Here is a 26,720-nt window from a genome sequence, read left to right as displayed (position 1 = left end):
CTGGTGCAACCCTGTGCCACTTCAAAATATCTAGAAAAAAAGAAAAGATTTATGTGGTTCAAACAAACTACTGAGTAAATTTTTCATACTTTTAAAGTTGATTTCCATATGATCAAACATGTATGATTTGACACTAAGACATAAATTATCTAATTATTTTACTTTACTGCCAGAATAGATGGTTATCTTAACAATTGCTTCCATATTTGAATTATTAAATGGCTAATAGGTTTTATCCAAAGAGTTCAAGACTGCAAGTTCAAGGTATTTATTCTAAAGTGATAACATGTTGGTAGTGTATTTTATTCACTCAGACGCACCCTGACATGTGTGTTCAGTCTTCAATCTTATCTTCACACATAGTTCTTGATGGCGTAACTGCTACGTGTGGGTGTCTTGGCCAGTGTGTACCCACTAGAGGGGAACCTGTCTCTATGGGGTGGAGAGCTTGTGCACAAAATGGCTCCCCCACAGAACAACAGCCCAGATGTCACAAAACCTATGTATATGGCTGCTCCAAGCTCTCTCTTCATCACCTCAGGGACTCGAGGGTTGTGGAAATCCCTGATGATGGAGTTGGCTGTCCAAGAAACAGGAACTATAGAGGTGAGAGCTGCCAGGCAGAAGATGGCCCCAGAGCTCATCACCACCCTAGCTTTGATTTGTGGGTGGCCCAGGCAGTTGGTGCAGCGCGCCCCCAGAAGAAAGATAAGGAACGCCAGACATCCCAAAACCAGGCTGATGCAAATAAGGCCACGGGCTGCTTGGAGGTCTGGAGACAGGTCCAGAAGAGCATCGTAGAGCTTACACTGCATCTGACCTGTGTATTCACTGACACAGGTCATCCACAAACCCTCCCAGAACACCTGCATAACCACCAGATGAGTGCCAATGAATGCTGTCACCTTCCACATGGGCAGAGCACAGATCAGAATGGTCCCAGCGACACCGGTCATTGACAGGCTGATGCCAAGCTCCTGCAGACCCATGGAGAACTGCAGGAAACACAGAAGGTTGACAAGAATGAGAAGCTTCGTTTTTATTTGGAATAGATGTTTGCAACATTCTGTCATGTAACATGTACTCATGTAGATGAGGATCATCATACAGATACAGCTTTTAAACTTAAATTATAACTACTTGGAAACTGAAGAAATATGAAGCATTGTATGAAGTTTAAATTTCAAGTTATTTTCTCAAACATTTGAGTTAATAAGTCAAGATTCTGAGAGAGCTGACTTGGAATTTTGAGAGAATTTTTAAAATTAAGGCAAAAAAGCTCTTTTGCATAACAAAAAAATACATAATTTTTTAAGTTATTCATTTTCTACTGGCAAAAACAAGCTTCCACGGTTTCCTGTGTCTTTTATCGGAAAATCATTTTGGGGTTTTCTGGCCTTCTGGCTCACAGTCCACTAGATGGCAGTATTTCACTAAAGACGAACAAACATCTGTTAAGATGATTGCAGTCGACAGACTGTTTCTTGGACTATGATCTATCATCTTATAAATAGCTGTTTCACAATGAACAGGTTCAGAATTCGAGTTGTCACTGCTGAGTTAGTAATAACCTTATTTAAAAAACAAAATGCGCTACGTCTGCTCTCTTTCTTTCCCCTTGCCCCAAACCAGTCACACCCGATTGATGCCCCACCCTGAGCCTGGTTCTGCTGTTCTCCCTTCCTGTTTCAAGGGAGTTTCTCCTTCACCTAGGGGGTTACAGTGTTTTTGCCCTACAATATACAAACTGCTGTTGTGAGTTTGCGCTATATAAGTAAAATTGAGTTAGTATAAAATTTAATTCGATCGGAATCTTTATGGGATGTTGGAGAAGCTGGTATCACCTTTTTGATTTTTTTTTTTTAATCTGTGGTGCACATATTTACAACTGAATTTTCTTTAATGTTAAACAATGAGCTGTTAGCGCCCCACACTGCATTGGGTCTGTTAGTAAACTGATAATAAAGTCTATTGATACTAATAGCTATCTTTATTCCTCCGCTGTATCCATATAACCGGAAAGTGCCATTCGGGGGGTGGGCTGTGACCATAAACAGCAGAGAAAGATAGGAACAGCAGTGAGAGGTGTTGTTTTGACCATCATTTGCTATTCACACACTTCCTGAACATCTAGTGATTCGACCCCGCCCAGTGTCAGATCAGCAGCCTGATAACATGAGAAAACACTCCTTTTAGACAGGTGCGGCTGAGCACAAACAACATAAGCATTTTAAAGGAAAATCAGTTAAAAGTTATTTTTTTATTCTGAAATACACACAGTGGCACCAGTTTCAACACACGGAAACAGGTTTACACCCTTTCAGATAATACCTTTGAATTTTTGCGGTGCTGAGCAAACGCAGCATGACACAGTGTGATGAATGAAACCACTGAGGGTAAGTCATGGGTTACTAAACTCATCAGCCAACAGCGTTGTTGGTCCCTGAGTCACCATTTTTTGTTACTTGAGTAGTCGTTACTGGTAAGTACCGGACAAACAGGTTCTCTCCGTGTTTTTTTCACATCACTCCCAGGCCCCTTTTTCAAAAGTATGTAAACAAATATCATCAGAGGAAACAAACACAGAAGCAGAAATATTATTATTATTATTATTATTATTATTATTATTATTATTATTATTATTATTATTATTATTATTATTATTATTAATAATAATAATAATAATAATAATAATAATAAAAGTAAGAACTATATATATAATATATTTGATATATATATATATTAGTCAGGTGATTGATATATATATATGTATATATATAATAAAATACATTATACAATAAACTGTCCACGTAAACATGTTTAATGTTTAGGAAACATGTTTAGGAAGCCTCTAGGAAGCTAAAACTGATTCCCTCTTGAGAACAAATGCAATGAACAGATTTCCTTCATTGCATGTTGTCTGTGTGCATGTGCTTTTTCTTTATGTTTCACAACAGCCTTTGTTTATTCAATATTCCCATCAGAATGTTCAAATGTATGTCTTTGGTGTCAGAGATCTGAATGACTCCTTTGTGTTGTTTCCTACAGACTTGTTTAAGAAGTACTTCACAGATGGAGCATTATCTTTCTTAGGAGGGCAGTTGACACAACAGAGCCCCCCTCCTGAGATCAGTAGTCCCCCAGCCAATGTAAAGGGAAGCACCAAGCTCTCTTTTCTAGGCGTCTACTACCATGGGTTTGTAAAAGTCCCTTATGGTGATGCTGGCAGTCCAGGAAACATCAATAGTGCAGAGTAGACCAATGATGATCAGCAGCACAACACCTGTCACTGAGGCCCTATCTTTGGCTCTCTCCTCTGGAATGAAGTTTGTACATTTCCCTCCAGCAGAAGCTGCGAGGAGCCCTGCAATACCTATGATGATGGAAACTACCACCAGAGCACAGGAACTTTGGAGGTCTGGGCTTAAAGCCAGCATGGAGTCGTAGACATACATGTATGCATGCAGCTCATCCAGATGCCCTCCCACATGACCTGCAAAGTTACAATGTTGCTGTCCATGAACACTGTGACCCTCCACATGGGACTGGTGCAGACAAAGAGCACCAAATAAACCAATCCAACCAAAAAAGATCAAGGGCACAGCCTGCCATCTCCAACCCCAGAGAAGCCATTGTCTTCTCGCTCTGAATGTCACTAAAGTGTGCATGAAATCTAATAAAAAGAGGTATAAAAGCGAAGCTATTGTGGGCTCAGAAGCCCTGACAGAGAAGACTGGCTATGCTGGATTCTTTGTGTTTAGGAATATTAAACATTCAGGCTTCTATCATTTTTCAGAAGGACAAGGACTTTGGTAACTGAATGCTTTCCTAATGTTCTGAACATCAAAAACCAAAACAAAATACATTTTTTCAACAAAAACAAAGGATAAAGGTGCAATATGTAAACTCCAAATCTGTAAACTCTGTAAACAGATTTTCAGCCGCAATAGAGCAGGTGGTATTGATTTCGCTTTGTGAGTCAGTGTGTGTCGAAGTGTATGTGCTGTCATGGCGAAATGTGGTCATAGTGAGAACTACCGTAAAAGGAACAAAACACAGACATCCAAGTACTGAGTAAAAGCTTCCGGAAACAGGGAGGGGCTCATTGTTTCTGCTTTGCTCTCATGTTCTCAGGCGTGTTTTCATTTTCAGTATATATTATTTGTAACCCCCATATGAAAAATTGTCTTTATCTGTTTTATACATATATATATTTGTCTTCTCCATTATGTCTGGGGTCTGAGAAAACTTCAGCTTTGTTGTGAAGTGATCCTGTATCTAGCTTGATTCACAATGTCACTGATGAAGGTTTGGATAAATTACTTTTAAATAAATCAATATTGGATGTTAATTAGACAGAACTCTATTTTGTTGTTTAAAATGTGTCCTAATGATCCAAAACCTTAGATGAACGGTGCCAAAGCTTATCTGTTCTCACACACGTTTCTCTAGGAAATGAGACACTGCATCGGTATTTCAGTTTGTTTGACATTTTGAAATGTTGATAAGATTTTGTTTTTCTTATTTTTTGTCTTTTTGTTAAAATGTCACATGTGTTAATTCAATTCTCCTGTCACTGTGCCCTTGATTAAGGCAATTGCTCACATCTGGACTCAATATACTGGCTGTTTGCTCTTCTAAATATTTAGGATGGGTTGAATAAATAGAATAAAATTCCCTGAGAGGATCAGTGAAGTATATCTTAATCCCTCAATCTGAATACTAGTAGTGAGAAATCTATTCAACATAATGCCAAATTGATTTTGTTTTCATAAATATTTCCTTATATTTACATTTGTTCAAATGTCAACTATCTATTTCAAGACTACTATAAGTGTTTTAATGTATAATGGAAGTAGAAACAACACGTTAGAGCACAGGTGTCAAACTCCAGGCCTCGAGGGACGGTGTCCTGCAGGTTTTAGATGTGCTGATCCAACACAGCTGATTTAAATGGCTAAATGACCTCCTCAACATGTCTTGAAGTTCTCCAGAGGCCTGGTAATGAACTAATCACTTGATTCAGGTTTGGTGACCCAGGGTGAAATCTAAAACCTGCAGGACGCCGGCCCTCGAGGCCTGGAGTTCGACACCCCTGCGTTAGAGTTTCTGTTAATTGAGTAACCAAAACCTAGTTGTTATTTTTCGTTCGTTCAGAGAAGAAGGCTGTGATGTCAGTGACATGTGACAGAGCTCAGAGTAATCAACCCAGCTGGTTTCAGCAGATTCACTGTCTAACCACACAGAGAAACTCTGGAATGTGATACTAGATAACAATGGACAGACATAACAGGTTGTGTGACTGTAGCGAACACACCCTGAACACCAGGGTTAAAAATGGAATTCAGCAGCTGGGGAACCTTTAAATTGGTTGTAGTTATTCAGTGTGGGTAAAAGATTCACAACACCATCGCTACTGTTGTGCGTTCTAGTATACTTTCTTTGTGCACAGGCTTGATCAGCTGACCTGTGCTGCTGCTTTTGCTGAACTGAGGTTTACTGCTCTTTGTGGATGAAGTGAATTCAACAAGCTACCTTGGGTGATTTCCATCCCCTACACTGACAGCATACTGTTGATACTGTACTTATACACGGCAGTATACAGTTGGTGTGACGTAATCTAAGCATCACAAGCCCATTAAACTTACAATGACCTGAGGCTAGCAAACCTCAGTTTGTTTTGCAGGAAATTTCACTACATGAAAAAAAAATCTAATTTATCGAAACACCATAAAAAGATGTAACACCTGATTTTTAATGAGCACATTACATGCTTCATGCCTTACTTTTAAACATAACCTCTCTTCTTTTTGTGCTGACGTGCCTTTCTTACATATTTCTCAATCTCTGGTTATCTCTCATTCTTTTCTCTCCCTGGGAAATGAAACTGTTGTACCTTTATCTAGCAGACACACTGTGTGGCAAACAGTTTGTGTTAGCTGATATTCACTAAATACTTGCATTTAAAAGTTGCACAACATGTTACTCCCTTTATGCGTCTTTTAGCTAGAGACTGAAGTGCTGTGACCATGAGACTGTCACCTGTTTACCATATGGGCAACGATATAAAGACTGGAAATAAATTTTTGGTGGATTATTGCTTTTTAGCACACACGGTTCCACTTTAACCGTTTCAGAGACTAGTGCCATAAATGATACAAGAATTACACGTTGAGTAAAAGCGAGTACTGTCAGAAATAATCAAATAACAGATTCTTGAAATTTCTACTTAAGTACAAGTATTTGTACTTTGTTACTTCCCACCTCATGCCTTCCAAAGAGAATCCATTGAATCGATGAATAAATTTTCGCCACTTATCGAGCTTAGTAAAACATAGGTCTCCAAAAACACATCTATGGGCCACCGCTCTACTTCATTTTTTCACTATATAGTAGAGATGGACCGATCCGATATTACCTATCGGTATCGGTCCGATACTGACCTAAATTACTGGATCGGATATCGGAGAAAAATTAAAAATGTAATCCGATCCATTAAATATCACGAAAGCACCTCACAAAACTTGCAACACGCCGTAACTCGCCTCAGAACGTTAGCACGTCGGAGCAGTATGCATCACGTGATAGAGCGGCTGTGGCATGCGGGACCTGTCGGTGGTCTGGATAGCATGTGGAGCTTCGCTAGCTACCCGGCATTTCATCTCCGACAAAGTTATCCCGAGAGAAGTAAAGCAAGTGTGTAAGTCCATCTCTGAATGTTTGTAAAGCATTCCTGCGTTAAGCTTAACAAGCGATATATGGAGCGACTGCCTCTTCTTGCTGCTACTTCAATCATGAAACTGATCAATGATCAGCTGATCGGCTTTTCTGTCGCGAGTCCGTGTCTCTTGTTTGCTTTTGGCCCACTTTGCACCAGAAAGAGGAAACCAGCGGCTGAACAACAGCAGCACGTTTAAGCTTGATCAGCTGTTGTTAGAATTTATTTAATATTACTTTCTACACCAGGATCTTTTTCTACGTAGCTGACGGCTGGTAACTGTGCAGGGGCGGATCTAGCAAAGTTTAGCCAGGGGGGCCGATAGGGCATTAACAGGGAAAAGGGGGCACAAAGACATACTTTTCTTTCTTATTCTCATTTAAAATGTCTTGTTTTTAATAATTAATTATCTGACACCCAAAGTTTTAATTTGATGTAAAATGAATAGAAGTCCATTACTGTATATAGTAACTATTAAGTCTAATATACCCTAGTAAGCTATAGTACTTTTTCCTTTGGGAAGGTACCATCTGTGCAGTCTGCAATTTTGTTGAAGAAAGCTGTTGAATCTATTTAATATTTCTTGAAAAATAATTGATTTCTGTGCATTTTTTTTCACACTGCATCAAATTAAGGTTGATTACGTCGATTAAGCATCATGAGGTGGAGCGTGAGGGGTGGTTCCCTATTTTTTATTTATTTATTTTTGTTGTTGCTGGGAGTTGGAACCCTATTAGTTAGGTTGCTTAATATTTATGCTAAGTACTCTTTAAAATACCAGAATAGGGAGGATGGTGTAGGTTTAAGTTTATTAGATTGATCAGTATTGCTGAACTATGAAATATTCTCTTTTGCATACAGGTATAACAGAATAGGTTTAGTGTAGTTGTTGTTTTAAACTTGAGTATGAACTTATACAAAATGCAGCAAGATATTTAAAAAACAGTTTTGTTGATTAAAAAACACTATATCGGATTCATATCGGTATCGGCAGATATCCAAATTTATGATATCGGTATCGGTATCGGACATAAAAAAGTGGTATCGTGCCATCTCTACTATATAGCTTACATTCAAAGCAGAACTAAATGCCTTTTAATTGACATTATTTTTTAACTTGTAGTGTCTTATGGGTGTTATGGGTGTTCTATTTACTCATTGACTAACACACAAAACCAGTTTTATGAAAAGAGTATCGCTGGCAGTATTGGTGTGAAACTGGCTAAACTTGTTAAAAGGTGCCACGAAGGAGCATTTAGCTTTTGTTGCCATGAAGGCGGCAACAAAGGCTAAATGTTTTAACTGCTTAGGCTCTGTGTAATGATAAATACATTATTGTCAAGATAAATAGGAAAAAAAGATGAAAAAAAGAAAAACACCTCATTTAAACCAGTAAACAAATTTCTGAGTGATCTAAAAGGACACCAACAAAATTATATAATTAGGTAAAATGTTTTATTACAAATCAGCTCAGTAAACAAAAGCAGTACTTTCATATTGCAGCTGAATAGAGATATTTCTAAATATTGTTTACAACAAATTCATAATATAACTGTAGTACAATACACATTTACTTGCATAGCATCGTTCAAGCACAGGTTTGATTTCCCACAAGACTTCAGAGGATAGTTAGGTTTGATACAAGCTCAGTATAAAATAGTTTCATTCAGTCCAGATTTGGGGCGTGCTGGAAGCTCTGTGATTCACACATCTTTGGACTTTTGATGTCTAAGAAACACAACCCTCATGTGTCTACCAAAGAATTCTGAATTTCACAGAAAGTCAGAATAGTTTGTTACCTTAACACAGAAAGTGACATACAAATTGTGGTATAATTAGACAATCAGAATGAAGGAGTGTTACTGAAGAAAATTAAAATAATTTATAGTCCTTCTCAGTAGAATTTCAGACATAGGCTCGGCTGGTGGCTGTGGACCTGGGACCGCCATACTTCACTGGATACTCTGGGCTCTCTCTGGGTGGGCAGGAGCTGCAGAGGAGGGCACCACCCAGGATTAGAAGTGCAGCTGTGCCCCAGCCAATGTAGAGTGCAGCCCCAATCTCTCTCCTCTGGGCACTTATCAGGATAGGGTTGTAGAAATCTTGGATGATGGAGTTGGCAGACCAGCATACAGGGATGAGAACAAGCACACCAGCACAGATGAAGATAGCTCCAGCAGCAATGGCCACTTTGGCTTTGGATCTTGGTTCCTCCACAAAGTTGGTGCACTTTCCTCCAATAATGCCGACGATAACCCCCATAAAAGAAACCAAGATAGCAATGACCACAAGAGCTCTGGCAGCCTGGAGATCTGGAGAAAGAGCCAGCAGAGAATCATAGATTTTGCACTGCATCTGGCCAGTGCTCTGCATGACACAGCTCATCCATAAACCTTCCCAGATAATCTGCGCCGTCACAATGTTGGCTCCAATGAAGGCGGTGACCCTCCACATAGGCAAGGCACAAGTGACGATGGTCCCCACGAAGCCAATGATTGCCAGAGCAAAGCCCAGCATCTGTCGTCCCATTGACACCATGATGAGGCTTGAGTCCCTTGGAGATGAACGAAGCAAAGGATTTAAAGGTTTCACGAGCACGTCCACTTAGGTTGTGAACTCTAACTAAGACCATGGCACATATAAAGGTGCTTCTGCTCTCTTGAAGGTGGAGTCAAATGATCCTTCCCTCTGACCTGAAACCACTACCAGGAACGATTTACCAGCCCAGCCAGATTCTTCACATTATCTGTACGCAGACTAGACTTAGTTTCGATCAGATGCACGTCAGTATGTAAATGAGGACTGTAAAAATTCCTCATTCCAACAATCCTCTGCACTGGTCAACCATTGGTTGGGCAGGTCACCGGTTTCGGGCTTTACAAACAAACACGGGTGTTAGTTTCAATGGATGTCAAGGAATTCTCTAACAAGATGCCTTCCTACTTTAGGTGTCCTTAGACATAATAGAAATTGATCATAGCTTTGAGTCAATGTATTGTTTTGTATATTTTTATTTTCATTTTTTTAATTTATCAGAAATACTGTACCAATCGAGTTGATTTTTTCCCAATTTATTTTCCACTCTGTTGATATCACTATCAATATTTTACATTATTATCAAAGATTAAACCGCACTCCTTGTGATTTTTATTTTTATTTTGTGTTGTGGAATCAGACACTAATATCATTTGTTACCTATCAATTTCTTAAAGATTTTAGCAGAAAATTTACGTAGGTGTAGATCTACGGATCTGAACTTATTTTTTTATGTAGATAATTGTTCATGATGTTTTAATAAACAATGACTCCGTAAACAGGCAGGTTACAGGTAAGACAAATGTTTTTATTGAAATTCATATGAAAATGTACAAGATAAAGTGGCAGTTACAGAAAAGAAGCACACTGCTAAATCTGTAGTTCATAACAAGGAAATAAATACATCAGACAGTGACTTCCTTGTGAAAAGCAATGCAATTTTCAGCACACACACAGATTCCTTTTACATCAAAGCTTCACAATCTTAAAGGTAAAAGTATGTGTAGAAGTCTAGTTGTTTTACATCAGTGTATCAGAATAATGCCGTCTGTACATCTGATATTTTCGTGTGATTGTATTTCCCAGTGGTCATTTGAAAGTCCAGCAGCTGTCAGGGCAAGGTTTTCAGTCTCTGTCCTTGATCTCTTCCTTCATTTTTATAGATATTGTGAAGCAGGATATGAGGCTGGTGCTGCATATGGCTTGCTGGGAGCATAACCACCTGCGACTGTGTATGGTTGGTTGGATGGTGGAGCATACACACGGCCATATGCAGCTGAGTTTGGTCTTGAATAAGCATACACCGGTTGTTGGTAGCTAGGGTATCCATACATTTGTTTTTGGGGAGGACAGGAGGTGGTTAAGATGATCCCACCAATCAGAAGAAGTATAGTTGAGCCCCATCCAATGTAGATAGCAGATCCAATCTCCCTTTTCTGTGTTGCTACAGTCAAGGGGTTCTGAAAGTCTGAGATGGTGAAAGCTGCAGACCAGCAGACGGGGATTAAGATCAGGATAGCAGAGATAATGATGAGACAGCCACTTATGATCACCACATTTGCCATTGATGCATCTTTTTCCAGGCAGCTGGTACACTTGGCTCCAACAAACGAGATGATAAAGCCAATAAATCCAAAGAGAAGTGAGATGATGACTAGTGCTCGGCCAGCCTGCAGATCAGTCGTCAGGCTCAGGAGAGAGTCATTCAGCTTGCACTGCATCTGTCCAGTACTTTGCATCACACAGTTCATCCACAGACCATCCCATACAATCTGGCCTGTAACAATATTGGCTCCAATGAAAGAGGTAACTCGCCACATGGGGATCCCACAGGCCACTGCCACCCCAATGACGCCTATGAAGCTTATGACCTGACCTGCCGTTTCCTTGCCAATCTTCCCCATTGTCTAGCAGCTTCGTCTACACCAGGAGAGAAAAGTCTTTCAGTGGACAGGTTCAATTGCAGAGTGACACAGCTCTGTTTTTTGCGAGAGAATGTGAAGGAGGAGGGCAGTCCTGTTGTCAGGTGAGTTCCTCTGGCCAAACAAGATTCCTCTGCTTCTAAAGCTGAAGGATTGCCACAGATTTTTTTAAACAGTGCCTGCCTTTTGTTTATAAATAGCACAGTTTCATATGCAGATCTCTTTTCATAATCATTATTGGCCTGTTGGTTAGTAACAATCCCTTATCAACTTTAACGTGCCTGAAACCAGCTTAAACTGTGATGCCCCCTCCCTGCCCTTCACTGGTGATCACACACACACGAATAATTAGCCTAAAGCTCACACACACACACACACACACACACACACACACACACACACACACACACACACACACACACACACACACACAAGGATAATTAGCCTACAGCTGATTAGATAATCAGGCAAACAAAATGTTTATAGTGCTTCCTTTTACAACAAAACAAAACAAAACAAAACAAAACAAAACAAAACACAGTGTCATATGTGGATCTTTTTCTCACAGTGATAATAAGTCTTTTGGATGAAACAATCACTCGTCAAGTTTAAAGTACCTGAAACTGGGATAACCCCTCTCCATCCTTCACACACTCACTAAAACGGAGTAACTTGAAGCTAAATAGATTTTTACTGGAAAATTTGTTTTAAATGTTTAGTTCTAAATTCAGACGGATTTGTGAGCTCAAGGTGGTATGGCCATAAGCTAAAATGAAACACATGGTTTAATTTTAGTTATTTTCATCTATTTATTTTGTTTAACACACTCGCCAGTATTTCTTCATTTCATTTATTTAGGGAATAACAAAGCTGACATGCTGCTTCTCTCTGTGGTTCAGTAATTAAATTGTTAGCTGTCATTTTTTAAAATTAAAACTAAAATAAAAGCTTTTGAAAAAACGTGATGAAGTACAAAACAAACACATTTAGACTCACAATGTTTTCTCTGTTGCCTGCCTATAGTTATTTCTCTCATATACTTTATGCCAATCTGACAGGCGATCAAAGGTACATACAGAAACTGGATTATTTGTTTTCGTTTTGATAATAATCACATAAAAGGAATGGGATAAAATACAGCTGACGGTGATACTTTAAAGAAAACCCATAACATCCCATGACCGAGATGTCTGTTGGGTAAAAACAAAGTGCTCACATGTTATACCAGTTACCCGATACTGCTCTACCAACCACTTTCACACTTTCGCTTGTTAGTAGAACACACCTTTTTCTTACGGAGTGATATATGATTTAGGTTTTTATAAAAATTTGAAACTAAAGCTTGTTAACACAACAATGGGTGCGTTTAAGTTATAAAAAAAAATCCTCACTATGTCATATTACAGCTATTGCTCACGTTGATAGTTTTATTATACTATATTTCAGTATTGATCTATGGCATATTTTGAGACAAACTGGCATGCAAAATAGATTATCAGAGTAATGATGTACTTAATCTGCTCTTTAGTTACAGTAGAGGATTGTGTACTTGCCTCACCTTTTGCTTGACTTTCATTTTACTACTCCTCAACATTCACCTGTCTCCATAATATAGTTTATACACTAAAATTTGACCAAAATAAAAATCAAGAATGCAGAACAAACTTCAGTTTATTTGCAGTGCTGAAATGTTACAAGTGATCACCAACAGAAAAATGGAGAGAATTTTCAGGAAAATACATCAAAGGCAAGAAAGAGTGTTTTGCAAAAGAAAACAATTTTAAAGACACATTTCTTGAGTAGCAGTTATATATGTGCTGCTGGTTGTTTAGGTAATATGTGAGAGAAGATATAAATATTAATCAATTTGTCATTGACAGAAAACTGACTTAAAATTTACACCGATCATAATGATGCTACAAATAACAGAAATTCTGAACACAGCTACATTCCATTATAAATTAGACATTACAAAAGCCCCTTTCACAGAATACTTTGGTGTTTAAGGAAAGTATTTTACACCAATCCTTTTGAGAAATCACATAAGGAATAGTACAGCGGTAACAATAATAACATTTCATTTCATGCAGATGTGACAATGAATCAAATGACTCAGTCGCAAAGCCCTGCCGGTACCTCCAAATGGAATGCAGCCATTGTTTATGATATAAGCTTCACATGTTTGGCCAAACAAAACATCCGATGTGGAAAAGATCACCTTGACAACCACACAAAGCATGACCAAACCTCATCGTTCAACAAGCAGTAGTTTTAAGCCATATTTACATTATCTCAAATATGTGGATAATTTATATCTTAGTTTTAAAGCAATCTCCAGTTTGCTACCTTTGCTATTTCTGTGACCTTGAGAGTCCATGTGGAAATGGAATACCACCTTAAACATATTCTCTTGATGTGGAGACTGACTTTCCAGGTGCATATTTGGGCACATAGTGGCGGCGCTCAGATTTAGGTGGGCAGTTCCAGCACAGGAGCCCCCCTCCCATTAAGAGCAACCCAGTAGCGGCCCAGCCAATATACAGTGCAGATCCCAGCTCATATTTCTGGAAATTCATCATCATTGGGTTATAGAAATTGGTGATGACGGCGTTGGCAGACCAACAGACTGGAATGAGACAGAGAAATCCCGAGATGATGAACAGAACCCCAGAACAGATGCAGACTTTTGCTTTGGATCGCTCCTCTTTGATGCAGTTAGTGCATTTTCCACCAGCAACTGACAAGATCAGTCCAAAGACTCCAACAAGGATCGCGATGATAATCATGGCACGAGCAGCCTGTAGGTCAGATTCCAAAGCCAGCATCGAGTCATACACCTTGCACTGCATCTGGCCTGTACTTTGCACCACACAGTCCATCCACAAGCCCTTCCAGAAGGTTTGAGCTGTGACGATGTTGGCACCAATAAAAGCACTGACCTTCCACATGGGTAAGCCGCATGCTGTGATCTCCAAGAGCCAGCCAACTATAGCCATTGTTATACCAGTGATCTGAATCCCCTGAGAAACCATCTTGTTGTCTTAATTTCTCCAACATTAAGGTCAAAAAGAGTGCAGAGGAAATGCTGTAAGCTTGTGCTTAAAGTTTGTTGTGTGAAATAAAAGAGACACAGACATAAGGGAATGCGAAACCACAGTCGTCAACTGCCATTGGCCAGATGAGTTTACACACAAACAGACCTAGTGACCTTCATTATTGCTGACCAGCCAGAAATCCAGAGTTTCAAGGTTGGATAAAAAAATGAAAAAGCAAACAACAATAATTTTTTGCTTCTGTGGTTTCTTTTATTTCTTTTTAATTTTTTGGGTTGCAATAGCAAGGACATTTGGTGTAAAAATATGCTGAAAATGCAGAATCAAATATGCTAAGCCACGCTATGCTGTTTAAAACCTATTTATTTTCTCTGACTTTTAAAAGAATATTCTTGGTTTATCATTGTGCAAGCAGAGTCTTATTTATTTCTATTATTGTTTAATTATGTTTCTAATGTCTTTATTCGGGCACTTTTAATTGTATGTATATTTTTTATGGCCTCTAAACACTTTGGTCAGTTGATTTAAATATGCTATAAATGTCAGGGTCTTTCTGTCTGGGATCCAGAGTTTGAGTTTTGGGAATATTTAAGTTTTCTTTAGTTTTAGTCGGTATTGTTGATATTTAGATTTCTGTTATTTCTTAGTGTTTATTTTGATTTACTTGAGTTGGCCTTGATTTGCTTACAACTGATACAAGTTCCTTTTGGTGCTAATTCATGCCTTTAGTTCTGTGTTCCTGTTCCAAAGGTCTTAAGGTTTATTCTGTGTTTTGGGGGTTTATGACTTTCTTTTGGTTTTGAGATTGGATTTATGTTCGAGCTCCATGTTAGCTTTACTTTCCTTGTGATATTGAAATCTGTGTTTTTACTGCTTGAATTTGGCTATAGGGTTTTAATCCTCTTTTGTGTTCCCATTCTGTTCCTGCTGTCTTGTATTTATCTCCTGTCTCTGGGACAAGTTCATATGTTTGAGTGTGTTAGCAATTTCCTGTTTTATTTGATGGTCTCTTGTCAAAAACTTACAGAAGTCCAGTCGCTTCTTTTTCAAGCTCCTTGGAATATCATGATCTGGATGACTGAGAACCTACACAGACATTATGCTAAATGTTTAAATCTTTAATCAGATAAGTGACTAACCTTGTTCATTTATACTATACTGATGTATTGAAGGTTCAGGTTTAACAGATTTTTTAAGGTTAAAATGCTACCGTTTGACTGTTGAAACAGTTTTTTTGTCTCACTCAGCAGTCAGACAAAAAACTGCAAGATGTGATATCTTCTTTGCAGCAAGAGGCAGTGTTGGCCAAGTAATTACTCAGATAGGGAGCGCTTCACTAAAGAGTCACTCAGAGGAAGCAGTTTTGGAGGGAAAAGGAGTGCCTTATTTTCCTAGAATACAGTGCTGTGAAAAATATTTGCCCCCTTTCTGATTTCTTATTTTTTGCACATTTTTCACACTTAAATTGGGCAAACAGTTTGTGCCCTGAAGCACGAGTAAAACTGGGTTATGCAGAAGGCCAATGATAAGAAACTCAGTAAGTCGTCCTATCGACGGCTAAACAAACCGCGTTTGCTTTTTTCCCTTAATAAGTGAAACCAATTTTGAAAACTACTTTTGTAGTTACTTGAGTTTTTTGACTATTAGTAAAATTTATTTGATGATCTGAAACATGATGATCTGAAAGTGTGACAAATATGCAAAAACCAATGAATCAGGGGCAAATACTTTTTCACGGTATTGTACTGTTCTTTTTAAAGTACATTATGGAAATCTTTAAGCTGCTCATGCATCTACTAAAGAATTTTTACATAAAAATTAGTCATGTTTCCTAGTAGTGATTTGATAAATATGTATCTTATATATATCTACTAATCCATCCATCCATTCGCTTCCGCTTATCCTTTTCAGGGTCGCGGGGGGCGCTGGAGCCTATCCCAACTATCTACTAATCATTTTTTTAAAAAAAATATGTGCTTAGATATATTATATTTAATTATATTACAATATATTTAATAATTATATTGTTTTCTGATTTGTATAAGTTTCATCTGCTTGGACTCTTTTTTGGCCAACAAAAAAGAAACACTGATTTAGTTCTATAAACTAAAATATGGTTATGGGTGGTAACACCTCTGTTGTAAGACAGAGGTGTTACCTCATATCCTCTTTTATAAGACTTCATTTAAACTTAACATTATACAGTTTTAATAAATAAAAAAAAGGATAAACTCACAAAATATGTTGGTTGAGCAGTGCTTAAAACGCATCTTTATTTACAGTTTAAAAACGTCTATGAATAAAAAACACACTGAACACACATGAAATGTTATGCAAAAAGATACAAATGGATAATATCAAAGGAAAATGAATGAATGAAAAATACAACAAATCCAAGTAGCATGATGAACTTTACAGCATTTTGTGACTCCACCGTATGGGACATTGTGTGCACCACGCCCAGTTTTGGGTGCGGTGGGCTTTTTTTCTTAGCAATTTTCAAACAAGCACGATAGAAATATTGAAATATTTAAAGTGTCAACATGAATCAATCAATAAGACCACAACGCATTTGATTCATGTCTTTTTTTTAGTCTCTTGGCTTTCTCAGCTTTTCCTTTTCCTTGTTTCTCCTCAAACGTAGCCCTTGTTTGCAGCTGGAGCAGATGAACGGGGAGCTGAGTACTTGGCAGAGTAGTTATCCTTGGGAGGACAGTTGGCACAGAGGAATGCACCACCGATGATGAGGAGGCCTCCTGCTCCCCAGCCAATGAACAGAGAAGCTCCCAGTTCCTTCTTCTGAGAAGCAATTAACATTGGACTGTAGAATTCCTGTATGATGGCGTTTGCTGTCCAGCACACTGGGACAAGGCACAAAACACCTGCAATGATGAAGACCACTCCAGCTGCAATGCCAATTTTGGTTTTTGAGCTCTCATCCTCCACACAGTTGGTGCATTTCCCTCCAGCCATGGCCAGTAGGATGCCAATGACACCAAGCAGGATCGCGATGATAGTAAGGGCTCGAGCAGCCTGGAGGTCTGAAGACAGGGCCAGCATTGAATCATAAACTTTGCACTGCATCTGGCCTGTGCTCTGGACTACACAGGTCATCCAGATGCCTTCCCATGTAGTTTGAGCTGTGACAATGTTCTGGCCGATGAAGGCTGTAACTTTCCACTGAGGTAAAGCACAGATAACAATGACCCCAATCCATCCAATAATGCACAGGGCAGTGCCCAGCATCTGAAAGCCAGCCGAAACCATATTTCCTCAGAAAATTTCTTGCAGTATTTCAAAAAATGTCCAGAAAGTTAGTCTTGCTTGAAAGATCCCCAAGTGTAAATGTTTGAATAAGTCTGGAACGGGCCTTTTTTATACTTAACTGAGGAGGGGCTTGACACATGCAAAGTTACACAGAGCTGTGACGTCCTTACGGTTCTCATCCCTAATCTCAACCCCAAACGTGTATCATCATGTCAGTTTTGGTCTCAGTTGGGTAATCGTTGCAGGTGGAAAAGCTACCTTATGACTCACGGGTGTGGCAGAAGCATTGCCCATAGAAGATATTTTTTGTCCCATGTTTTTTGATGTGTTGCAGTAACAATGACTGAAACTACTTTACTGTTGTGAAGTAACAATCATGCATATGTAAAATGTCAGGTTTTGAGGAACTATGAAAAAAAAAGCTTCTCCAACTGGTTCCTAAATATACAGATCGAATTGTTATACTTTTTTGTAGTATAGTTAACCTTTTTTTTTGATTAACTATACAAGTCAGGATAACAGATCCACTGAAAACAAGTTATTTCTGAAATTCAATAATGCCTCAGTCTAGAGAAAGAAAATCCTGACTGTCCAAATAATATAAACTAATATTAATAATACTTAATCTGAATTGAATAGTTGTTTAAATGTACATTAGCTGAACCCAAATGTCTTCCAAAACAGCTTTTTAGAAAAGACTCTCATAAACTTTACACTGTGCAGGTGCACTCACACCATTCTTATCATTCACTGAAAGCACACATGCCCTGCTTGTCAGCAAATGTAAAGAGAATGCTATTTCATGCTGAAATGAATGAAAAAGAATGATAGATTTGTTGTCAACCTCCTTTACAGCCTCAAGAAAATAATTTATATTAGTTAGCATGAAAAGAGTAAAAAGGTTTAAAGCTGACCTTGCAGTGATGTCAGTCCTTAAATACTTGCAGCTCTTACAGGATGTCCTCAGAGAGAATGTATATTTTGCAGTCCAGATCCCACTTGACTTACAGATAGTTTTCCACAGTATTCTGAAGACATCAGGGTTGAGATGTTAGAGAAATAGCAAACACCAGGAACAGTGATTTCAGGTGACAGACTATTACTAAAAGAGGGAATAGTGAGTGGGGGCTAAGGGAGGTAGAGGGAGAATCAGATTGTCCCCGAAATGAATAGAGGCAGTGTTTTAGAGCCAGAACTGCGGTAAGGACCATAATACCTCTATTTTTTCCAAGGTAGGATCATTAAAGGTACTTGAGCCTGGCTATGGAGATTAGGTTCCAGACACAAGGAGGCTGGGAGGAATTTTCACAATTAAGACTCTGAGGAGAGATTTTTCAGGGCCAGATTACTCCTGATAGGCCTTATGCTGCAATCATTTACCTCATGACTCCTCGTGTCAAACTCGTGGGTAATAAGAAAATATTCACATACATGTAAGATCATTTTAAGATTCAGATGGTGAACAAAATTTAAATGTAACTGTTAAAAAATGTTACTTAAAAAACTGCCAAGACATGCGATCAAGTAATTAAACTGTGCTTAAAAAGCATAACAATGCGTAAGTATCCCTGCAAAAGCCAACAGTACAAATTTTGATACAACAGGTAAGAGACTTGAATGCTTGAGCTGTGGGAAAATGACAAAGGGAGTTGTCTGGAACAAGCTCAGACTTCACAGTAACGGCTGCCTTTGGTTGTTATTCAGTTGCCCAACCCTTTAGTCAAACTTGAAGGGTTACGATGCAAAGAAATAAACAAAATAAAACTGCAGATGAGGGATTGTGTGTTATTTTATATGCTGTAAGGCCCATAAGCTTTGTATGTAAAACCTACCTGACCTATTTAATAGTTTTTGCACCTGTTTATAAGTTATAAGTTGTCATATGCTCAAGGTATCTTCTTGTATATGAGATCAATGTTTTGTTACTGGTTCCTATGGAAAAAGTTAGATTTTCTGATGTAAGGGAAATTGTTATACTGTCTAGGATTTTCATCAGATAAAACTGTGGTTTGCTTGTATCTGTATGATATCATCACTGGGGGCTGCGTGCCAGTTGCTCAGGTAGCGTCACAGTTTCAGTGGATGATGTCATGCGGCGGCTGTGTGAAGGCAAGAGAGGACCCAAATGCACGGCTCTAGACACACGGGGATGAACTCAAAGGCTGGTCTTTATTAACAGGAACATAAGAAGTCATACAAAACTATACTGGGAGCAACTAAAAGCTGAGGCGCTGGGAAGACACGGAAATTGCACACAACCTAGAGGGATGACGCAACACAGAACAAAGGGACACTCTGACATAAATACACAGAAGGTAACGAGGGAAGTGGGAACACACGGGGAACACAGCTGAAGACAATTACTCATGGCCGAGCAGGGAGGACACGAAACTGACGATACTGACACCAAGATGTGGACCTTAAACACAACACAGTACACAGAGATGAGCACGGAGAGAGAGAGGCAGAGAGAGAGGCAGAGAAGAAGGATGAATACGAGGGGATGAGGAGAACACAGAACACACATAGGATGGGAACACGGTACCAGAGCAGACACCACAATAAAAACATGGACACAGAGGGAATCCAAATACCAAACCAAACAATCCAATGGACATAAGAAACAAAATACAAAACTACAGAAAAACTAAGAACACTGGGTCAAAATGACCCAGGACCATGACAGATGATTTAGGCACAACATGGTGTGTTGCTCAGTGACTCACTCATTTTTGCCGTGTCTTATTATCACATGACACCAACGGGAACCTGAAATCTTTCAGTCTGCCAAATAGGAGCTTCTTTAGACCCGAAATGATAACATCCTGTATAAAACACACCTGTTAATATTTACTCTCAGAGGGCAGTGGTTTAAAATCACACTCTTGGAAGATGTCTGTGTGTGTTTGTGCGTTGTTGTTCACAGTGGTCTTTTTCTTGTTTAATCTGTTATTTGGAGCTTACTGAAGTCAGGTCTGTTGACAGTAGCACTCCTATTAGCCCCTTAATACATTCTATTAATATCTCTGTTCAAAGAGATGACAACAGGTTATTTAGTTTTTATACAATGATTCATTGAGCAATGCCGTTAAATACAAACCACCACATTACACACAAAATTAATTAACAGGTGTTCAAAAAGTACAGGCCACTTGCAACTTGTGTTAGAAAAACAGAAGGTGCTTGCTCTGTTTATGTTGCCAAATAAACAAAAACATCCAGGGCATGAGGGTGAACGCAAGCGCTAACCACCCAGCGCTACTAAACCTTAAATTTAAACTGCTTGATCAGATGTAATGCAATAAATAAAAGTACCATGCAAACTGTTTGTGCCCAGTTTCAGTTTAGAGCGAACTGCATTTGTGGGCATTGTAATGCCAAGAGGATGACATGCTAAGAACTAATCTCAATGAGTACATCGACGTGCCCTTTAATGTTTCGCAACTTCAGAGACTAGTCTGCACGACACAACATAACAACGCACCAAATATGGATGTCTTTGTGACTGAACAGGTTTCAAGAAAACTTAAAACGACAGTTGGCCCGTTTTAGACGGATCTACTTTTGGTTTGCTAATTTACAACTTATGATGCTCATATGGTTGAGATGAGAGCTACCCCCCCCCCCCCCCCCCCCCCTAAAAAAAAGAATGCTGTTTGTTCTATGATAATTACAAGCATGCAGGTGTTGTTTTGTCAGGTTGTATTTTGCCCTGGGGAAAGACTCGTAAAGTCTGTGTAGACCGTTACAGCTCTATACAGGAACAGCTTTTATTTCCTTTTATTTTACTATTTCCTTACATGATTCATGGTGCTTTCAATCACTGTAACAATGCTGATTGCACTAAGCTGTATTAGCTTAAACTGGATTAGTTCACTACAGTATTTTTCAACAACAGACGCTTGTTTTTAAATAACAATTAAAAAGCAATCAAATCAAACAACAAAAGAAATTCTTCAGCTTAATGTTAACAATAATTGGTATACATTTATACTTAGGATTAGTACACTTTAGCGTACAGTGACAACAACCAGGAGCACCTTCATTGAACAGGTCAGACTGGTTCCCATAACAGGTAAATGTTGAGCAAGGTGTGCGAGTTGCTACATGTGTGATACCAAGAAATGGTCACCACAGCTGAGGCACGCAGGAAAGAACATCTTAAAGCTCCCATAACATATTATCCATGCATGGTACTGTGCAAAAGTCTCCAGCCACTCCCCATTTCTTTTCATGTTTCCTCCATGGAACCGGACTTACCTGTAAATTTTAAAGTGATACTGAGTAGTGCTCCAGGCTTTCTGAGCTCTTTCACAGTGTTTATATGGAAACTGGCTGCTTTTTCACTGTTTTTCAATCCAGTCATTGTATCTGATAATATGAATCAGTCGAGCATAAAAGGCTTGCACAGAAGACACCTGAGTGAGTTTTATTTTTATACAAACATAAAAAGAGAACTCAGGGAGGAACCAGTGTTGTGTCTACACATAACAGGTAACTTAGGTATTTTGTTACTAACATACTATCAACCTGTTGTAACAACACGCAGCATTTCCTTACTTGAATCTCCGAAATATAATATATGATGCAAAATATAACACAGTTTGACAGCCATAAAATAATATTTTAATATTTTCACACCAACAAGGTGTTTACCAAATAGCTATTAGCCAAATAGTTACATTACTTAAAATAGTTGTGCATACCTTGGCATTGTGCGCAGGATATTTCTTAAAAGTTCTGAAGAAACTGAAAAAGTGTAGGACAAAAGTAGAAGGGAAAAGCCCAAAAAGAAACTACAGCAGATGAACAGTATTTTATAGTCAAGAAATAGGCCCTTCAGTTGAGTCTGTTCATTGAAGTACGATTAGAAATGGTCTGAGGGAAAAAGTGTCTGTGAAGAAGACATTCTCAAGGAAGGACAAAAAATGTGTAAAAATTTGAACAAGGTAGGGGGGAAAGTTGTACAAATTGTCAATCTGTACAGAAGAGGTAAGCAGAGGTACAACAGTGAGTCCCTACAGCCGTCTTTAGAACACAGAGGTGGTTTTGTCAAAACTGATGAAATAATAAATGAAGCAAAGTACTGTATGTACAAATTCTTTAGTTATTTCTTTATGTACTGTATTCCATGTATGTTTGCATGTTTAGGTAAATCACTGCATCACCACTGTGCTACTATTGTTTCTAACCGATAAAGCTTTTGTATTTATTTATTTATATTTTAAGTCACATTATTAATACTTATTTGGCAACAAAGGGAGTACTATTCAGTATATTTCTGTTGACTAACAACAGACTTCTGGCAGGCATGTGTCATGATGATGAAAGACTGTGTGGTTGCAGAATGGAGAACTATTACTACTCCCAGCTTACAGTTGTGGCCAGACGTTTTCAGACACTGATGATGCACAAGAATTTCAAGGAGATTTTGGCCTCTTAATGATTTCTTTGAATTGTTCTTTTTCAGGGTGGAATGATTGCATAGCATACATCTTTACTGACTTATACTCCCCTATTAATTTTAGTTAAATTTAGTTAAATTGCACCTCAACCACATGCTTTTGGTAGCCATCAACAAGCTTCTGGGATAATTCTTTCTGGATATTTGAATTTAAATGGGTCCATTTCCTAGCATAGGCCTGACTTTTAAGCAAAGTACACAAATTTCCATTAAGGTTGAGATCTGACATTCCAGTAGTTTACTGTTCATTGCAGGCCTGAGTCTTGGCAGTTACTTTCTTGTTCCTGAGCAACCTAACAAATTTCTTTCATCTGAGGGTAAGAGTTTGAGTGACACATCTGAATAACTTGTATTCACGTAAAATTATTTGAACCAAAGATTTTCAGATCTGCAGTTATTTAGAAATAGCCCCAAGAGACCCTCCCAGCTTGTGCAAACCTATGTTTCTCCTTCTTAAATCTTCAGTCAGTTCTTTGGACTCTTTGTTCTGAGCACTGGTCAATCTAATTAGTGCTGATAAACAAATCATTTTAATGCTGTTGTAGCCAATCACTGACCCGATGTGACCTCTGTATATTAGTGGATAGCCTTTAATGACACAGAGTTCACTTATTAGCCAAGCCCCTATTCTCAAGAAGATGTGAAGACTTTTTAGAAGATATCCCTAACTGTTAGGCATTTTCTAGTCCTTTGACCAAAGTATTTGCAGGACAGACAGTACCAAAGAAAAAAAAGACATAACAGCTGTGAGTGAATATTTTTTGAATGGGAAAATATCTGGGCATTACTACACCTTGATTTGTATTTTTTTTATTTTCTGGTCATTTAGATTATCAAGAGTTTAATTTGCCCATCACACTTTATTTCAGTATTACCTAGCCATCATTAAGGAAACTGGCTTAAAATGAGGTAATATAACTGGATAAAGTCATCCAAGAATCTCTAGATAGGTCTCAAATGACATAAAGAGGACTCATTAGATGCCTGTTTCTTTTTCTTTTTTTGGCCAGTAGGTATTTTCTGTGCTATAAGGGATTGTGTGACTGGCCACCAAAAAACAAGGCTGGCATTGTTCCTCTTTTTTTCTTCATGGGTCTCATTCAGGGAATGATTCAGCGTTTTTCATCATTCTGTCACATGTCACAGAAATATGCACACATGGACTAAAATACTGTGTATCCAGTTTAAAAAAACAAACAAACTCCAAAACACTTAAAAGTATCTTTACTCGATTCAGTTTATGCATCTCAGTAAATAAATGTAAATGTTTAATTGGTGTAAAAATAGATAAAACTGTTTTTCAGAAAAAAATCTACAGCATTTTACTATAAACTAACACTCCCTGGGTTCATGTACATTTCAGCATTGGACTATTCTATTAACAATGATATGTATTTTTGTGGTTGTCTCATATTATAAGACATCCTTTTGTATCAGATTTTAAAGAAAACTTTGATGTCTCCAGAAACCCAAGTTCAGTTTGGAGGTAGAAATGATGCCACCTTAAGCTGACTCCACCTTCAGTCATCTAAACTGAATAAAGAAGGTAGAATCTCTTTCTCCCTCTCTCTTCCTCTCTCGCTAAAAGCCTTGCACAGGCCTTTGAGCCACAGAGATCCAATGTCACCTTCATCTCAAGAGGGTTGAGCTCACCGACACAGAAGCCCTCCCATCTCACAGCGTACTGAAACAGAATTTTGTTCAGCTCCTTCCTCATCCCCTGCTCCAACTATGTATTCTACCGGTTTGGAGATCCTCGGGATCATTCTGGCTGTGGCTGGCTGGCTGGGAGTAATGGTGACCTGTGGCCTGCCTATGTGGAGAGTGGCTGCCTACATCGGCCAGAACATTGTCATCTCTCAGGTTATCTGGGAAGGCTTGTGGATGAACTGTTCTGTACAGAGCACAGGACAGATGCACTGCAAGGTACATGACTCCATGCTGGGGCTTCCAGTTGACCTGCAAGCAGCTCGTGCCTTGGTCATCATCTCTCTGGTTCTTTGCATTGTGGGCATCATTTTGTCAGTGGCTGGTGCCAAGTGCACCAACTGTAGCCGGGATGTGAGCAGTAAACCTCGCCTCATGGTGGCTGCTGGGGTGACATTTGTGGTGGCTGGACTGCTGCTTCTGCTGGCTGTGTCCTGGACAGCTCACGCCATTGTCCTGGGCTTCTATGACCCCATGCTGGAGGAGACAGGGAAGAGGGAGTTTGGTAATGCTCTGTACTTTGGTTGGGCTGCTTCCTGCCTGCTGATTCTAGGGGGAGCCCTGCTCTGCTGCTCCTGCCCTCGCAGATCAACCACGGCACCAAGTGGTGGTGGTTCTGCACCTTCCCGCATTGACTACTCAGCTGTAAAAACCATATCAGTCAATGGATACACCAGAAGAGACTATGTATGACTGTGTGACATGAGGAAATGATGAACTGCATTTATAAATTTGTGGTTAGTAGATGCATGTTTGGTGCTAGCTTCAAATGTTTAAATGACTGATCCGTGTTTCATGTTTTAGTCGTGAACATTTTTTTTAAAATGATGTGCATTTTTTTGTTTCTTTTGCAAGTATGAACACATTTTTTTCCTCAAAAAGCTGAAATCAAGATGTTTCTAACCTTTAGAAATCTTCACACAATGTACTTGGAAGTAAATTCTGACAAGAGGAAGTTTCACAACTTCAGTTGAAAAGTAAAACTTTTTTTTCAGTAACTGGTTTGTTATCAACTTTTCTTTATAGTGCACTTTGTGCTGTGCTTTTTATTCCAAAAGGTTTGTTGGTGTGCAGAGGCAGGGACATATACCGGCTATAGAGTTCAGCCATGTTTGACCAAGAAGTGCAGTTCAGGGGCATTCCAGCTTTGGATATTTTATTTCAATGTAGATGGAAGAAACTAACAATAGATGGCTTGTTTCAGAAGAGCACCTTGTGCTCCCTTTCTTTTGTAGCCTGCCCTCCATTTGCAAAGTGAAATTGAGTCGGAGATAACAGTCTCCATCTGCAGGGGATGTAACCTCTGCCGAGTCACAACTGAGCCACAAAGACTCTATTGATCAGCTAGTTTGCAACTAATTGCTGTGCACTTCTGCTTGGCATTGGATTCACAGACTCAAAATATAGTTTGAATGTTTAAAAGGGTATGTCAATTCTTTTTTTCTTTTTTTAAAAAAAGCAAACACTATATAAAAAAGATTTACTATGAAAGAAATTATGCTTAAATAGTACACTTTAACAATATAGACAGAAAAATAGTCGACTTGCTTCATTTAAGGTCAACCAACCCATGTGATTGAATCCGTTCGACAAACAAGAAGAGCTAAAAATCCTCAAGAAACACAAATTAGAAAACATTTCATCTCTTCTTAACTTAGGCATTAGATACGAAGTTACATATATTTATTAGTATACAGTAAAGTATATTTACGAGCTTCTAAATATACTAGAAATTCCTTTTCAGTGGCCACAGAGCTGCTTACAAAATGTGTCATTCAGCACAACAGTGCAATCGGGTGCTAGTCAGAAGTGATGGAAAACATATTAGTACAAGCCAGCTCCCATTTCAAAGAAACTGCAGATGCAAGAGAGAAAAATGATGTTGTTGTTGGTTAAATGAGGTGTGGACAAACTATGAGTGCATCATTTCCCAGCAGAGGTTGACTCAGGATAAAATGTTAAGGCTTTTTATATTTTTACTGTTCTTATTCTGATGGGCCAAGGCTTGCTCAACAACTTCAAGAAAATATAAATTTCTTGAATAATGTTTGATT

General features: G+C 38.7%; 6 protein-coding genes and 1 pseudogene across 6 annotated transcripts; 1 reads left to right on the top strand and 6 right to left on the bottom strand.

Annotated features, from left to right (window-relative positions):
- Positions 1 to 353: 353 nt before the first annotated feature.
- Positions 354 to 18,578, bottom strand: cldnj (claudin j). Its single transcript, XM_085244151.1, has 2 exons — positions 18,410 to 18,578; positions 354 to 995 (listed from the first exon to the last, which is right to left on the bottom strand). Exon 2 carries the CDS (start codon positions 987 to 989, stop codon positions 354 to 356), a length of 636 nt encoding a protein of 211 aa, XP_085100277.1. The 5' UTR covers positions 990 to 995; positions 18,410 to 18,578.
- On the bottom strand, positions 2,990 to 3,633 carry LOC146560221 (claudin-4-like; annotated as a pseudogene).
- On the bottom strand, positions 8,144 to 9,344 carry LOC146560220 (claudin-4-like). Its single transcript, XM_085244154.1, has one exon. It carries the CDS (start codon positions 9,254 to 9,256, stop codon positions 8,624 to 8,626), a length of 633 nt encoding a protein of 210 aa, XP_085100280.1. The 5' UTR covers positions 9,257 to 9,344; the 3' UTR covers positions 8,144 to 8,623.
- Positions 10,048 to 11,208, bottom strand: cldnf (claudin f). The gene has a single exon (XM_085244150.1). The coding sequence runs from the start codon at positions 11,155 to 11,157 to the stop codon at positions 10,411 to 10,413; it is 747 nt and encodes a 248-aa protein (XP_085100276.1). The 5' UTR covers positions 11,158 to 11,208; the 3' UTR covers positions 10,048 to 10,410.
- Positions 12,864 to 14,268, bottom strand: LOC146560218 (claudin-4-like). The gene has a single exon (XM_085244152.1). The coding sequence runs from the start codon at positions 14,205 to 14,207 to the stop codon at positions 13,572 to 13,574; it is 636 nt and encodes a 211-aa protein (XP_085100278.1). The 5' UTR covers positions 14,208 to 14,268; the 3' UTR covers positions 12,864 to 13,571.
- On the bottom strand, positions 16,473 to 17,589 carry LOC146560217 (claudin-4-like). The gene has a single exon (XM_085244153.1). It carries the CDS (start codon positions 17,493 to 17,495, stop codon positions 16,863 to 16,865), a length of 633 nt encoding a protein of 210 aa, XP_085100279.1. The 5' UTR covers positions 17,496 to 17,589; the 3' UTR covers positions 16,473 to 16,862.
- A 6,034-nt stretch (positions 18,579 to 24,612) lies between the features above and the next one.
- LOC146560215 (claudin-4-like) lies at positions 24,613 to 25,798 on the top strand. Its single transcript, XM_085244147.1, has one exon. The coding sequence runs from the start codon at positions 24,691 to 24,693 to the stop codon at positions 25,357 to 25,359; it is 669 nt and encodes a 222-aa protein (XP_085100273.1). The 5' UTR covers positions 24,613 to 24,690; the 3' UTR covers positions 25,360 to 25,798.
- The last annotated feature ends 922 nt before the right edge of the window (positions 25,799 to 26,720 follow it).

The sequence above is a fragment of the Mchenga conophoros genome, linkage group LG14, assembly GCF_057382185.1.
Source record: "Mchenga conophoros isolate Kocher_MC1m ecotype Shallow Benthic linkage group LG14, M_conophoros_male_GT1.1, whole genome shotgun sequence".
In the NCBI taxonomy this organism is placed as follows: domain Eukaryota; kingdom Metazoa; phylum Chordata; class Actinopteri; order Cichliformes; family Cichlidae; genus Mchenga; species Mchenga conophoros.
Note: the sequence above shows the minus strand (reverse complement) of the source record. Positions and strands in the feature narration are given on the sequence as shown.